General features: G+C 40.9%; 2 protein-coding genes across 7 annotated transcripts in view; both read right to left on the bottom strand.

Annotated features, from left to right (window-relative positions):
- LOC110983485 (uncharacterized) overlaps window positions 1-16,108 on the bottom strand; it is a 20,451-nt gene extending 4,343 nt beyond the window's left edge. The window contains exons 1-9 of one of the 6 annotated variants that reach the window (XM_087142888.1): window positions 15,134-16,105; window positions 13,469-13,662; window positions 12,429-12,512; window positions 10,406-12,020; window positions 8,813-8,905; window positions 7,356-7,448; window positions 5,899-5,991; window positions 4,883-4,903; window positions 4,055-4,255 (exon numbers count right to left, since the gene is read on the bottom strand). In XM_087142888.1, the coding sequence (XP_086999014.1) occupies window positions 4,055-4,255; window positions 4,883-4,903; window positions 5,899-5,991; window positions 7,356-7,448; window positions 8,813-8,905; window positions 10,406-12,002 (2,098 nt within the window). In that variant the 5' untranslated portion in view covers window positions 12,003-12,020; window positions 12,429-12,512; window positions 13,469-13,662; window positions 15,134-16,105. Of the gene's footprint in view, window positions 1-262; window positions 1,690-4,054; window positions 4,256-4,882; window positions 4,904-5,898; window positions 5,992-7,355; window positions 7,449-8,812; window positions 8,906-10,405; window positions 12,021-12,418; window positions 12,513-13,468; window positions 13,663-15,133 lie in introns of those variants that run through there. The other 5 variants (XM_087142887.1, XM_087142891.1, XM_087142889.1 and 2 more) reach the window with 5 other exon arrangements.
- LOC147797556 (uncharacterized) lies at window positions 1,730-4,044 on the bottom strand. The gene has a single exon (XM_087142892.1). It carries the CDS (start codon window positions 3,939-3,941, stop codon window positions 3,165-3,167), a length of 777 nt encoding a protein of 258 aa, XP_086999018.1. The 5' UTR covers window positions 3,942-4,044; the 3' UTR covers window positions 1,730-3,164.

The following is a 16,108-nucleotide window of genomic DNA, read 5'->3' as shown; positions in this document are numbered from 1 at the left end:
TAAAGCCCCCTATGCAAAAGAGATAATAAATAAAGCAGTTGGTGTGATAGTAGAGCATTTGTCTTCTCTATGTGGCAAGGTAAAATAGAGTATATTCTCGACACCGAGTTGAAACCAGTGATGGTCCATGGTTGTACAGTACATTTCGTTTCGTTTCATTTCATATTGGTTTATTAAAATCCATTTTCGCAGTTAAAAAACTGAATTACAATGGACTTAACAATTAACATAAAAATAACCAATTAAAACAAAAATTTTTAAAAATCAGAATTAAATAGTTACAAAATATTCAACAGCATCTACCATTACAATTTACACTCACAAAATATTAAACCATGTAACATGACTAATGACCAGCATTTGATTACTACCAGAGTTGTTCAAATTAATATTTCATTTTCATATTTCCAAAGGTTGTGTCCGCATGAAGTGTGTAGACATAAATGATTTCATAATATGGACTTCATCAGTTTATCTGCATTCACCATACTGCAGTTTGATAAACCTGATATTCATTGAATTCCCCTTTCTTCTTTATTTAAATCCTACCAAGCTGTGCTTTGAAAACTAGGGAAGCAAATTCGAAAGGTGTAGTGTGTTACAGGGGGTTCATATATTTTTGCAGGGTTTAAACACAGTACATGCGTTTAATACCAAACCAGTGTGTTGAATTTGCCTTCTGAAGTTCGAGACAGATTTTTCTTAAAAACCCTATGGCTGTCGATATGGTTGATTCATATTCTTTTCAAGCAATTTAAGTTCATATAGATCGAGCGTTGCGGGCATGACGGAGGACGCTATTCTTTTTCGGAAAAATGAAGGCCTACTGATGAATTATTCTTGTGATAAATTGTCAATTTACAAAATGCCACTGGTGCTTTTAGTGGGCCTTTATACATACGGTATTTTATTTTCCTTTTTGAACTGGAAAAATGATTTCAAAACAGAATTGAAATACCTGTATGAATGACACATTTTCTTTCAAATCTGGTCTTGGTCTATTTTCCCCAAAAATATCATATTTCGGAATTTATTTCCAATTTTGTACAATCTTGATAACTTATGCGGTGGTTCAATGTTGTCAAATCCATTTTGGATTATCTCCATGAACTTTATTTTCTGAAAAAAGTTACTGTCTTTTTCCGTAAACAAAAATGTCGGCCTACCTTCGGCGTCGTCTGCTTCGACAGTCCGCAGCAGATTGATCAAGTGCGCATGCGCTAAATCTGAACTAAATGGTACACAAGGCATGAGAGTGAACGTACGAGAACATCTTTAAAAACTATTGATCCAATAACTAAGGCTTCTTTGTGGTCTCGGATTAAAATTCTCGGGCTTTTGTAGAATAGAGCTGCGTTTTGTGGTATGAAACTTGACTCAATATCATCAAAGTATCACAGATGTAACTTTTTCTGACAGAGTGTTTAATTGTGAAAAACTACAATGTAAAAATGAGTAATTTATTATTGAACAAATACAATGTGGGACTAGAAGATGTATTAAGAAAACCATGGCGGGAAATAAACCAACAGAAAAATTGCCAAGCACATTGGTAAACTGAATGGGTACGCGGGGCAACTGAGTCCATCCAAAGACTGTGAACCTCTAAATTAAGTTGTTCCAAAGGTCTGCAGGCAAGGGTGTCATAACGGGGGCGGCCTCGGGCGCCAGCCGCCGAAAACGATCCATCTGAAAACGAGATAGAGCATCAGCGATGCCATTATCGAGACCAGGTACATGGCGTGCCTTAAAGTGGATATTTAACCTCAAACAAAGCACTACAAACATACGAACCAATTTCATAATTCTGGGACACTTTGATGTTTGGCTATTAATAATCGCCACCACTGCCCCATTATCACACCAAAATATGACACGCCGGTTTTGCAAGGCCGGGCCCCATAAGCGCAACGCGAGGGTGATCGGGAAAAGTTCGAGAAAAGTAATGGATAAATTCAAGGAGTGCCATTTCAGTGGCCACATGCCTTGCGTCCAACGCCCATTAAAGAAAGCTCCGAAACCGAACTGCTGGGATGCGTCCGTATACAAGTGCAAGTTGCCACTAGAATACCATACCTCCTGAGGCAAAATAACCGAACCATTAAAATGGAACAAAAATTCCCGCCAAGCCAGCATGTCGACCCGCGCACCAGATGAAATACGGATACGATGATGTGGTTTCTGAATGCCGCTTGTGAGATGGAAGAGACGACGCAAGAAGGCCCGACCCGGCCGTATGGCCTTACAAACGAAATTTAAGCTACCCAGCAATGATTGAAGATGTCGTAGGGTGACTTTACGCTTGGACAAAGTGCAATCCAACTTCGCCAGAATTGCAAGGACCTTGGCCGTAGGAACCCGAATCTGTTGGGCAACTGTATCAATCGTTAAGCCCAGGAAGTCTAAGCATGTCACTGGCCCCACTGTTTTGTCACTGGCCAAAGGAACACCAAAGTCCCGGCAAACTACTGTGAAAGAAGTAAGCGCATGTGCGCACTCGTTGGATTGCCCTTCGCCCACAAAGAGAAAAATCATCCAAATAGTGGAGAATATGTGGAGTAGCTGCCAGCTTGCGAGTGCAATATTCGAGAAAGGTGCTAAATCGTTCGAACGTGGCACAAGAAATGGAGCAACCCATGGGCATGCACTTGTCGTAATAAAATGAACCGTCGAACGAAAAACCGAGTAAATCATAATCATCGGGATGAACAGGGAGTAAACGAAAAGCTGATTTTATATCTGACTTGGCCAGAAGGGCTCTGGGGCCCAAACTAGAAACCAATTCAACAGCATCATCAAAAGTCGTATAAGACACCGCAGCCTTGGCTGGGTCAATATGATCATTAACTGAATCACCCAAAGGAGACGAAAGGTTATGAATGAAACGGAACTCACCAGGAGTTTGTTTCGGCACTAAACCTATCGGAGAACAACGAAAATTGGGAAATGGGGGACTGGGGAACGGGCCAGCAATCCTACCCAAACGTAACTCACGGTCAAGTTTGCATTTCACTACCTCTCTATTTTGTCGAGCAGAGATCAAATTACGGGCAGAAGTGCTAACCCGAGGACCCGTATACCCTATACAGAAACCAGACGTAAAACCCTCCAACAGCACCTGAGCGGCATGCCTGTCACCATATGATGCCAAAAAGGGGCGCAGTTTATTTATTCTTACCGGCGTTGGGAGGTGTGGTTGGAGTGAGTGTTCCCCGCACCGAGCGAGGGCCGCCACGGCAAGAGGAGGCGGAATGGCCGATGGACAAACAGGTTGCGCATTTGTGGGCAAAACGACAGGCGGGTCTGAAGCAGTGGCCGCGGTTGAAATCGAAACAGATTCCGGTAGCGTGCTCACGCTGGGCGGTGCGGCTTGCCCCAATATTGGTGTGACCGATTGCCCGTTGGTGGTTGCCCTGGTTCGAATAGGGACGAAAAATGGCTTGTTGGACGGGCGCACCGACCAACGTTAGCCATAGTTCAGCGTCAGTGCTGGCCCACGACCGAGACGGCATGCGAGCTTGGCGCAACCTGAATTGAATATCATAGTCGCGCCACCCATAGCCTACTCGCCGAAAAGCAGCCGAACGGACGGTGTCGGCATATTTTAGCAGCTGCCTTGCCTGAGTAGGGTGCCGCATCAAATAGATTGATGCAAAAATTAAAAAAGCCGAGGTCCACTGTTCAATTGAGGTGATCCGAGGGGGTGGATTGTGGGAACGAATTTGCCATGCTGGGGAATCGCGCGACCCAATAGTAAACACGCAGTCACTGGTACTATTGACACTGCTAGTGGGCCGCAAGAGAAGCGCAAAATCTACAAATTCCCCATTCCAAATTTTGTCCCGAAGGTGTTTAGAAACCCCAGACCCAAGATCATCGCAAACACTTGTTAGGGGCGTGACATCGCCACCCCCTACACCCGACGAAGTGGTAACGGACATAACCGAGTGAACAATAGGGGGAGACGCAACCGAAATGGCCGGGCCATCAGGGGCAGATGCGATAGAAACTACTGGTCTAGGCGTTAGCTCTGACGGGATAGAAAAAGACTCACCCGATGAAACAGCAGTCGTCTGTGCGATGGGCGCCGAGGATTCACACGGAACATCAGCCGGCGCGATGCGGTCCGAACGAGGCCACCCCCTTGGTCTCGACCCCTCATCGCCGGCAGTGCGCCACGTTGTTTTTGCTGCCAGTGACATCTTTTCCCAATCACTGGAAGGGGATGGACTACACGTGATATCCTCTCCCAAAGCTGCAAATAAATTTCAGAATGTAGAAGACGACTAACTTACGAAGGATACTTTGCAAATTTACAACAACACTGATTATTTATCCCACAATAAACCGAACGAACCGACCTGGCAAACTGCTCAGACAAAAGTGACCAGCACTCACAATGGTTCTGCCTCTGAAGCTGTAATTAAATAGCTGGGTCGTAAATCCAGCGCCTGTGTGGTCAGCGGGGGAATTTACTCCAGCAACCCCGCCTAGCGGCAATAAACTATTTGAAGCCCCAATGGGCCTAAAATGAATTAAACAGCGTGGATGAAGGAAATACCCAGCACCAACCCATGGACTTCTTAAAACATTATCACCTTTTTACATGTACAACTGCTGGTTTACTTTGGTCATTTGACCAACACTACGTCATAACAATACGTTTTATTAATAACACGTTTTTGCACTAATAATAGTTTGATATAAGTTATTTCAAAAAGTAAGAAATTGACTTTAGATTAAGAGAATCTAATTCTCAGTGGTATAAAGCATAACTGAGAACTTTCAAGATCAATGATTCGATGATACAGACCATTGCTAATTAAAAAGGATTATAACTTTGCTAAGATAGTCTGATGAAAAAGAAATGAGATTTACTCACCACTTAGAAGATAGTCGTCATCTGTAAACACGCCGGCGTGAGCAATCAAAGAAACATGAGACAAAGCTTTGTTACTAAATTAGTGGAAATTAATTCATCACTACATCTTTACATGCATTCGGTCTGAATTCAGTTGAATAACGTGGATGAAGGAAATATTCCTGCAGTGTTAAAGAAATGATTGCAGTCTAAGCAATCTGTTTTTAAAAATCTAAATCCTTTCTCTCAACTTTTACTCGATCAAATACTAGCGATGGAAAATGGAAATGCTCCGTATAAAGTCATCAAGAAGGGATGGTAGTTGCAAGCAATTATTTTTGTCTTCTTTCACCTTGCTCTAAACCGTGGACATTTTAAAAAAGTTTATTCGCAAAAACTTGAGAACACTACTGGTGCTTTTGGTTTATACATACGGTAAATTATTGCAATTTTTTCAGTGGAGAAATGATTTAATAACGCAATTGAAATACCTGAACGATTGACGCATTTTTTCCAATCTGGTCTTGGTTGATTTTCCCCAAAAATATCATATTTTGGAATTTATCTCCAATTTTGTACAATCTTGATAACTTATGCGGTGGTCCACTGTTGTCAAATCAATTTTGTGGTATCGGATTATCTCCATGAACTTTATTTTCTGAAAAAAAGTTACTGTCTTTTCCGTGAACAAGAATGTCGGCCTACCTTCGGCGTCGTCTGCTTCGACAGCCCGCCCCAAATTGATCAAGTGCGCATGCGCTAAATCTGAACTAAATGGTACACAAGGCATGAGAGTGAACGTACGAGAACATCTTTAAAAACTATTGATCCAATAACTAAGGCTTCTTTGTGGTCTCTGATTAAAATTCTCGGGCTTTTGTAGAATAGAGCTGCGTTTTGTGGTATGAAACTTGACTCAATATCATCAAAGTATCAAAGATGTAACTTTTTCTGACAGAGTGTTTAATTGTGAAAAACTACAATGTAAAAATGAGTAATTTATTATTGAACAAATACGCATAATACGTTTCACTTACAGTACTCCTCACACGCGACTGGCGTTTCAAACGCTCTACTTCGTTTGCCTTTGTCGATGCTTTGCGGTGTGTCTTCTGAGAAATCTGCGAAAACTTAGGAATGGAAAATTAGATTTTTTTAAGAACAAAAGTTTCATCAGCCCGCTTTGAAGACGACAAAATAACAGAGAAGACTCAGTGCATGGGATCTTTCAATCATGAAATGAGTTAGTCGTGTTTAATCTCTAAAAACAAAGGACTGCATTTGCCCGTTTTCAGTTACATGTGCCAGTTTTTGCGACAGCAATCTTTTCATTTGAATAATTAGAAAAGCAAGAAACTGACTTAGAATAGGGAAATCCTATTCTCAGTGGTGCAAATAATAACTCATAGAATTGTCAACACCAATGATTTAACGATACAAATCATTGGCCATTTAACAGGATTATAATTTGATGACATAGTTCATAACAGCCGTTCTCTGTAACCAGCCTGGCAGCAGCTGTCAAACAACTATAAGACATAGCACGATGAAATACACCAGTGAAAAGTAATTGATCACTCTATTGTTACATGCATTCGGCCTGAATTCATTTAAATAACGTGGATGAAGGAAATATTTCTGTAATGGTAAAGAAATGATTGCAGTCTAAGCAATCTGTTTTTAAAAATCTGACTCCTTTCTCTCAACTTTTACTCGATCAAATACTAGCGATAGAAAACGGAAATCCTCCGTATAAAGTCATCAAGAAGGGATGGTAGTTGCAAGCAAGTATTTTTGTCTTCTTTCACCTAGCACCAAACCGTGGACATTTTAAAACAGTTTATTCGCAAAAACTTGAAAACACTACTGGTGCTTTTAGTTTATGCATACGATAAATTATTGGGTTTTTTTTCAGTGGAGAAATGATTTAATAACGCAATTGAAATACCTGAACGATTGACGCATTTTTTCCAATCTGGTCTTGGTTGATTTTCCCCAAACATATCATATTTTGGAATTTATCTCCAATTTTGTACAATCTTGATAACTTATGCGGTGGTCCAATGTTGTCAAATCAATTTTGTGGTATCGGATTATCTCCATGAACTTTATTTTCTGAAAAAAAGTTACTGTCTTTTCCGTGAACAAGAATGTCGGCCTACCTTCGGCGTCGTCTGCTTCGACAGCCCGCCCCAAATTGATCAAGTGCGCATGCGCTAAATCTGAACTAAATGGTACACAAGGCATGAGAGTGAACGTACGAGAACATCTTTAAAAACTATTGATCCAATAACTAAGGCTTCTTTGTGGTCTCTGATTAAAATTCTCGGGCTTTTGTAGAATAGAGCTGCGTTTTGTGGTATGAAACTTGACTCAATATCATCAAAGTATCAAAGATGTAACTTTTTCTGACAGAGTGTTTAATTGTGAAAAACTACAATGTAAAAATGAGTAATTTATTATTGAACAAATACGCATAATACGTTTCACTTACAGTACTCCTCACACGCGACTGGCGTTTCAAACGCTCTACTTCGTTTGCCTTTGTCGATGCTTTGCGGTGTGTCTTCTGAGAAATCTGCGAAAACTTAGGAATGGAAAATTAGATTTTTTTAAGAACAAAAGTTTCATCAGCCCGCTTTGAAGACGACAAAATAACAGAGAAGACTCAGTGCATGGGATCTTTCAATCATGAAATGAGTTAGTCGTGTTTAATCTCTAAAAACAAAGGACTGCATTTGCCCGTTTTCAGTTACATGTGCCAGTTTTTGCGACAGCAATCTTTTCATTTGAATAATTAGAAAAGCAAGAAACTGACTTAGAATAGGGAAATCCTATTCTCAGTGGTGCAAATAATAACTCATAGAATTGTCAACACCAATGATTTAACGATACAAATCATTGGCCATTTAACAGGATTATAATTTGATGACATAGTTCATAACAGCCGTTCTCTGTAACCAGCCTGGCAGCAGCTGTCAAACAACTATAAGACATAGCACGATGAAATACACCAGTGAAAAGTAATTGATCACTCTATTGTTACATGCATTCGGCCTGAATTCATTTAAATAACGTGGATGAAGGAAATATTTCTGTAATGGTAAAGAAATGATTGCAGTCTAAGCAATCTGTTTTTAAAAATCTGACTCCTTTCTCTCAACTTTTACTCGATCAAATACTAGCGATAGAAAACGGAAATCCTCCGTATAAAGTCATCAAGAAGGGATGGTAGTTGCAAGCAAGTATTTTTGTCTTCTTTCACCTAGCACCAAACCGTGGACATTTTAAAACAGTTTATTCGCAAAAACTTGAAAACACTACTGGTGCTTTTAGTTTATGCATACGATAAATTATTGGGTTTTTTTTCAGTGGAGAAATGATTTAATAACGCAATTGAAATACCTGAACGATTGACGCATTTTTTCCAATCTGGTCTTGGTTGATTTTCCCCAAAAATATCATATTTTGGAATTTATCTCCAATTTTGTACAATCTTGATAACTTATGCGGTGGTCCAATGTTGTCAAATCAATTTTGTGGTATCGGATTATCTCCATGAACTTTATTTTCTGAAAAAAAGTTACTGTCTTTTCCGTGAACAAGAATGTCGGCCTACCTTCGGCGTCGTCTGCTTCGACAGCCCGCCCCAAATTGATCAAGTGCGCATGCGCTAAATCTGAACTAAATGGTACACAAGGCATGAGAGTGAACGTACGAGAACATCTTTAAAAACTATTGATCCAATAACTAAGGCTTCTTTGTGGTCTCTGATTAAAATTCTCGGGCTTTTGTAGAATAGAGCTGCGTTTTGTGGTATGAAACTTGACTCAATATCATCAAAGTATCAAAGATGTAACTTTTTCTGACAGAGTGTTTAATTGTGAAAAACTACAATGTAAAAATGAGTAATTTATTATTGAACAAATACGCATAATACGTTTCACTTACAGTACTCCTCACACGCGACTGGCGTTTCAAACGCTCTACTTCGTTTGCCTTTGTCGATGCTTTGCGGTGTGTCTTCTGAGAAATCTGCGAAAACTTAGGAATGGAAAATTAGATTTTTTTAAGAACAAAAGTTTCATCAGCCCGCTTTGAAGACGACAAAATAACAGAGAAGACTCAGTGCATGGGATCTTTCAATCATGAAATGAGTTAGTCGTGTTTAATCTCTAAAAACAAAGGACTGCATTTGCCCGTTTTCAGTTACATGTGCCAGTTTTTGCGACAGCAATCTTTTCATTTGAATAATTAGAAAAGCAAGAAACTGACTTAGAATAGGGAAATCCTATTCTCAGTGGTGCAAATAATAACTCATAGAATTGTCAACACCAATGATTTAACGATACAAATCATTGGCCATTTAACAGGATTATAATTTGATGACATAGTTCATAACAGCCGTTCTCTGTAACCAGCCTGGCAGCAGCTGTCAAACAACTATAAGACATAGCACGATGAAATACACCAGTGAAAAGTAATTGATCACTCTATTGTTACATGCATTCGGCCTGAATTCATTTAAATAACGTGGATGAAGGAAATATTTCTGTAATGGTAAAGAAATGATTGCAGTCTAAGCAATCTGTTTTTAAAAATCTGACTCCTTTCTCTCAACTTTTACTCGATCAAATACTAGCGATAGAAAACGGAAATCCTCCGTATAAAGTCATCAAGAAGGGATGGTAGTTGCAAGCAAGTATTTTTGTCTTCTTTCACCTAGCACCAAACCGTGGACATTTTAAAACAGTTTATTCGCAAAAACTTGAAAACACTACTGGTGCTTTTAGTTTATGCATACGATAAATTATTGGGTTTTTTTTCAGTGGAGAAATGATTTAATAACGCAATTGAAATACCTGAACGATTGACGCATTTTTTCCAATCTGGTCTTGGTTGATTTTCCCCAAAAATATCATATTTTGGAATTTATCTCCAATTTTGTACAATCTTGATAACTTATGCGGTGGTCCAATGTTGTCAAATCAATTTTGTGGTATCTCATTATCTCCATGAACATTATTTTCTGAATTCTGAAAAATTATTGTCTTCATTTGTGGACAGGAATGTCGGACTGCGTTCGACGTCGTCTGCTTCGACAGTCCGCAGCAAATTGATCTAGTGCGCATGCGCTAAATCTGAACTAAGTGGAGAGTGAACGTATGTGAACATCATAAATATAGACTATTGAATGAATAACTAAGGCTTATTTGTGGTATCCGATAGAAATTCTCGGGCGTTTGTAGAATACAGTTGTGTTTTGACTTGAGAAAGCAGTAATTCGTTTCTATCAGGACTGAAGAATTTATGACAGGTTTCCATGAAATTAAAACATTAAATGGAAGTATACGGAGCATGAGGTTTGAAAGATAAACTTATTTCCAAACACATTTGGTTTGTGATGACAATAGCTGAACTAACCCCTTTCTCATTGTTGTGTATGAATTAACTCTTCACCATAATGTGTGTGCAGGCTTCTCATATAATCTTCAATAATAAGTTTCCTCTGCCTTTTTGTTTCAAACGCATATGTGCGGTTACCTTCATGTAATTTCGGCTCCATCAGGCGCTTTCCCGATGTATTGTAGACAATCATACCTTCCTTATATCCAATCAATATCTCGTCCCCAAATGCAGTGATGTTCTTTATGGTAACTTCAACCTCTTCTGGTTCACGCCTGGCGCCGAAGCTTGCAGTACGTCTCGTAGACCGAGGTTCAATCACAGTAGTTGGTGTAAAGGATGCACCGAATACCACTGTACCAAGTCGCGCGTCGCTACTTTCTTGAAAAGCAATTTTTTCCACACCATTCGGCATCTTCACTGGAGTTTGCATGAGAAGTAGCTTGATATCGGTGTCAACGATCGATAGAAGATTGAGAAAGTCAGCATTTGTTCCCGATTTTACAAGGTCGTTGGCAATCTTTAAGGTGTAGCCTATGCGTTCTGTGTTGGTGGTCATCAGCTTTTCAGACTGCATGATGTTTTTGTGTTTCTGGTCGAATATGTTTTGAATCTGTGACAACACCCGTTCCATATTTGCTGCCACTTTGACATTACCGTCTGCTGCGTTTCTTTTGCTTTCTTCATTTAATTGTTGAATTAGATTACTAGCCTTTTGACTGGTTTCTATCAACTTCTTCACAATATCATTCAAGTCACGGAGGGTCCGGTCGACAGTCAGAAACATCTCTTTTCCTGCTTGACTTTGATAGCCTGTTGGCAGTGCCAGGGGTATGAAGCTGGATTTCTCGAGCGTAACTCCATTTTCTTGAAGTATAGTACTATGGAGACTTGTACGATGTTTTATCTCTTGAAGAACCCAGCTGAGATTTTCCTCTATTTTCTTGTTCTGCTCTGACGCCTGTTCCTTAACTTGTTGCTGAGCGAGTGTTGTGAATCTTTGTAAATCCGAACCCATCTTCTGAAGGTCAGCTTCTGATTTTTTGAACAGTGGCATCTGCTTGGCCAGTTGATTCGCTAGAGACTGAACTGTTTTTCTGTGTCTAGGTGCAGCATCGTCAATTGTAGTAAACTCGTGCTTGCGGTGCTCCACGACTGTGCAATCTCGGCAGATCAGCTCTTTACAAGTTTCACAGAAGAATCTTTTTTTCTCTCCCTGGTGTTTTTCACATGGGGGTTCGACCTTTCCCTTCCGCTTCAAGACATCTGTATCTGTCCGTAACACGTCAAGCGCCACAACATCATGACTTGCTGTACTAGGGATGCGTTGATGGCTTGCCTTACATTGTTTGCAAAGTAATAAAGGACAGTCCGAGCATCTGGAATGCGCCTCTCGCTGCTCCTCGCACAGCTCACAAAGGAGCTTCGTAACTTCCTTCTGCGCCAGTTTCTCCTTAAGGGCAAAATCTTCAACTATCTCCTTAAGATGAAAGTTGGTTTTGAGGCTAGAGACCTCGGTAGATTGAAGCTTCGTGTCCTGTCGGCATTTAGGGCATGGAATCTGAGACGGATTTTCCAGTGCTTTTTGATATGTCAGAAGACACATCTCACAGAAACTGTGCAGACAACTTAGAATCTTTGGTGTCTGGTATCTCTCATGACAAATGCTACATTCCAAGTGATCTCGGCTGATCTCATCTAAAACCCTGGTTACCGATCCCCCGCCAGCAGCCATCTTACACTGAACTCAATTCTACAGGAAATAAGACAAATCGGTAAAAAACTTAAGTGGGCCCTTACAATACTGTTTTTAAGAGAACGTTCACAGCTCAACATAGGACAACATAGGAACCCAGCAGGCCCTCTGTGGATAAAGAGCAGTGTAACAATTATCACTGTAGTTGGCAATGACGGGAGCTTCATCACTACACTTTATACAGGGTCGACACATTAAAAAAAAGTATACCGAGACAAAAATTACAGTAAATGGCAAAACTAATTTATAATGGGAAATACATGGGACATTATGTGCGTATAGTATTGGGCTGTATAAGGTTAGGGATGCACAATTTAAAGATTTATATTACTAAAGCCAGAAGTGTCACCCCGTGTTCAGATGTTAATATAGACTCCATCCAATTAGTTAAGTACTTGTACTTGCCCTTGCCAGCAGCCTGCGCTGTATGGGTGGTTTGTGACAAGTGAACGCACGGATGTGAGGTCAAAGCGCCTGGAGGTTTCAATCCTGTTGATGAAAAAATGTGTGTTAGTTTCCCTTTCACTTCATGTTTCCTTTTGCCTGTTGAAATCTCCTAAATCACAGCAAATTTTAATGTGCATGGGCGTGGCCAGATTTTTTTGTTGGGGGCAGGGGGAGTGCAAACCATCTAGTTAAAACAATAACGGATGGCATATGCCAAGAGTTGAAAAAGTTTACTTAAAAAGTGTGACTAATCTAAATACCGAATCTCACTGCATTTCACTCTAAAGACACATTTGAAAACGGCACGCTGAATGGCACTTATGAAACTAATGAATTATTCACTGCGGCGAGATATCAATTTAACGCAGCTGTTAAAGACTTTGAAATAAACTACAGACAAGACAAGAGGAAATACACGCACAAGATACAAGATTCTGTGAATTAACTTTAATTAAGAAATCTTGCAACATCATTTTTTTTTCTATGCGGCGTGAGCTCGCAGCGGCCTGAATAGACTGGTTGCCACATTCCATTACGAATTCCCTTGCATGGGTGTGGCTAGGCGGGAACCAGCGCTTTGCGCACGTGTTTTTATCACAGCGACAGCAAGACACGAAGACAGCTCGTGAAATTAGCAGACGTTGCTTTTCAATTGTTGCAAATAACTGAGAAAACATGCATGTAAACACAAACGTTATAATGAGAAAAATTTCATTCTGAGGTGTTTGTGAAGACAGAAAAAGACAACAAGATTTATTTATTTGTCTTTCTGATATTTATTGTGACGTGACAGAGGGCGCCACTGTCATAGCTTAGAGTACAATCGAAAGAAATGGTATCCAGTTGTCGTGTTTGGGGTTGTTCAAGACAAAGTGCAGATTCCAAAGAGAAAGATATCTCGTTCTTAAGATTTCACAAGAGCAGAAAGCAGCGAATTGAATGGCGGGTACAGTACTAGTATGGATTTCTGTCAATTCGATTATGCTTTGGATACGTACCGAGACGAGACCGCACCGCGCGCCGTTACTTGCTTCGCGCCCTCTTGTGTCCACTTATTACTATGAGTTCGGTTCAGAAATCCCAACTTGATGAATCTTCCAACCTTTAGTACACAGCGAATGGACTCATCTATCAAAAGTGGTAGCAGCCAATCACAGTGCCGGACTTCAAGTTGTTTTTACGTCGTCCATACCTGCATTATAATGAACAAGCTAGTCTACAAGTCTGACTACTTTGATTGGTGGAAATTTCGTATACATCATCATGCATGATTAGATCATGCCGTGCATGCACTTGTGAATAACTACATACATGTAACAACGACAGGAAGTCCGATTGGCTTATCTGACAAGTCGGACTTACTGACTGGTGACGTAGACCTATGAAACATGCTGTACAATAAGGCTATCAATTGGGGGCGCCTTATAAGGGTTATGCGAGCGCGACGACCGACGTGTGTCGTGTAGCACAGGCTGAAAAATTGCTGATTGGGGAAGAGCAACGTATGTCCGACTTGATTCAAGTCTAATACGCTACAGGTACATTTTACAAATGCACTAGGTTGGCTCTAAGAACACTAACGATGTCGTTTAAACTATGATGATTGAAGGGGGCCATACTAAGAAACAGTGGATGATCTCGTGCACAGGAAAATTACGATTTTGAAATATCTTTTAAAAATTAAGCACCAAAAATTCCACTTAAATTATAAACTATAATAGCAAACACGATTTCATGGGATTTTCTCAAGAAAAAACCTGAACAAGTCAGAAACCCTGAGAGAAAATGATCATCGACGTCGCACCCCTGTACATTTTCAATTGCCCGCTCACACTTCTTGCCGTCCAGTGTGCGTGTATTATGAATTTGTGAGTAAAGAGGTCTATTGTAGCGCCGGCGGGTTCGGCCGGTGGGGGCGCCAACTCGGACCCGCATGGAGCTAGCGGGCTGCCCCCGCTGGTATGCGAACGGCCTGCGGCTTTCCCGCCTCGCGCCTGCGCGCGCGCAGTCCCCGTCTAGACACCTCGTGTCTGGAGCTTTGTGGGTCAGACAGCCCTTTGGCTTTCGTGAAAATAAACAGAGCAGTTTTCATACGCAGCAAGGTATGAGACGGAGAGAGCCCCCCCCCCCCGCTTTGTGTTGGTCACTCGCAGAAATCTGGGGAATTCCTTTCAGACATCTTGGGGGGATGTGTTAAGTAACAATAGTCTGGAATGTGTATAGGGATTGGACATGTTGGGGGGGTACCCCTCGGTCTCATTTCCTGCTGGGTATAGCAGTTTTGCCCTGAACGGAAATTTGAGCCTGACCGAGTAATTCTTGTCAGCGTAAGAGCCCATAGACAGGACACGCTACACTACAGAACAGTCGCAGGAAAAAGTAACTTTGCCCCGATCGACCAAAGCCTCGGTTTAGACCAAAGATCGTATAGCGCCCGAACACTTGAAGGAAACGTTGGTCGATGACTTATAGATCTTGTTACAAACAATACACTGCGGTCTACATTTGCAACTATCGACAGATCATTAGCTTGATTGGCTCCACGTCTAGGCAGACTAGCCCTATTTCAAAGCTTCGACTGAACACCTCGAACCAGTTTCATTTGATTTTTAGCCAAATTTGCAGGCCTTATGCAGTGTAAATGCCGAATCATCAGGCCCTACCTTTTTGGCGTGAAGACTGACTTTCCAAGAAACAACGCTGACCTACACGTATGATCTCTGCAATGGCCGGCAGGAATTCACCAGACTAAAATAATGTCAAAATACTGTCAGACAACTACAGCGGAGGGTGTAGCAAAGTCTGCACTGCACCGATTTCGGAACCACCTCCCTAGACCTAAGACATGTACACGCATGCACACCTGTCGCAATCATTCTACTGAGTGTGCGTGTACATATGGTTCAGAGTGTTGTTGAACATAACGTAGAGCAAGGTGGGACTACAGACGGACCGCGGACGGTAATCGTTGCAATCTGTTCATGTCAATGTCACATGCAAATTGAGCTCTGCCTGCATGGTATTGCTCATCGGGGGGAAATCCCGTTGAACCTAAATAACAAGCGCACTATCATAGCCATTTGCCCTTGGCAGAGAAACACGTAAACCAATGCTGTGCAAAAGGATGCATATGTTAGTCCTGGACAGGAGCCTTTAAACAGGCTTTCCAATTATTTTTAGTTAAATCCACCATTGCCACAACCCGCCCTTCATTTCTACTGTTATAAGGCAGAGTAAAACAACAGTCATGTTTAGCGTCTTCGCCAGCATTTTGTAACCAGAGAAGAAACGAACACAGCAAACATCTCAACTATTAAATCAGGAAATTCAACATCAATTCTTAAAATGCAGGGAAACTTTTATCTTACAACTTCCAGCTGCGGATGTTTCAGAGTTTCTGGTTGTTTTATAATTTGGGGGTTCTGTCTGTACGTGCCACGATAGTTACAGAGGAAAATATGTTTTTCTGATTTTATCTGTTGAAATACATGTGGAAGTATTCAAATCGAACGCAGTGTCATTCGTCTTCAGAGCTCAGCCATAACAAGCTAAAAATGTTTTTTTTTCTGTTCATGCCAAGATGCGAATGCAGAATATCCAAACTGCCGACAGTGATCGTAAATAAGAGCGTAAAACTA

This window comes from Acanthaster planci, linkage group LG10 (assembly GCF_054643075.1).
Source record: "Acanthaster planci isolate LZ-2023a linkage group LG10, COTS_SCS, whole genome shotgun sequence".
NCBI classification, from domain to species: domain Eukaryota; kingdom Metazoa; phylum Echinodermata; class Asteroidea; order Valvatida; family Acanthasteridae; genus Acanthaster; species Acanthaster planci.
Note: the sequence above shows the minus strand (reverse complement) of the source record. Positions and strands in the feature narration are given on the sequence as shown.

Excerpts from the sequence above, each read along its gene's own strand:
- LOC147797556 (XM_087142892.1), bottom strand. The coding sequence starts at position 3,941 with ATGTCCGTTACCACTTCGTCGGGTGTAGGGGGTGGCGATGTCACGCCC.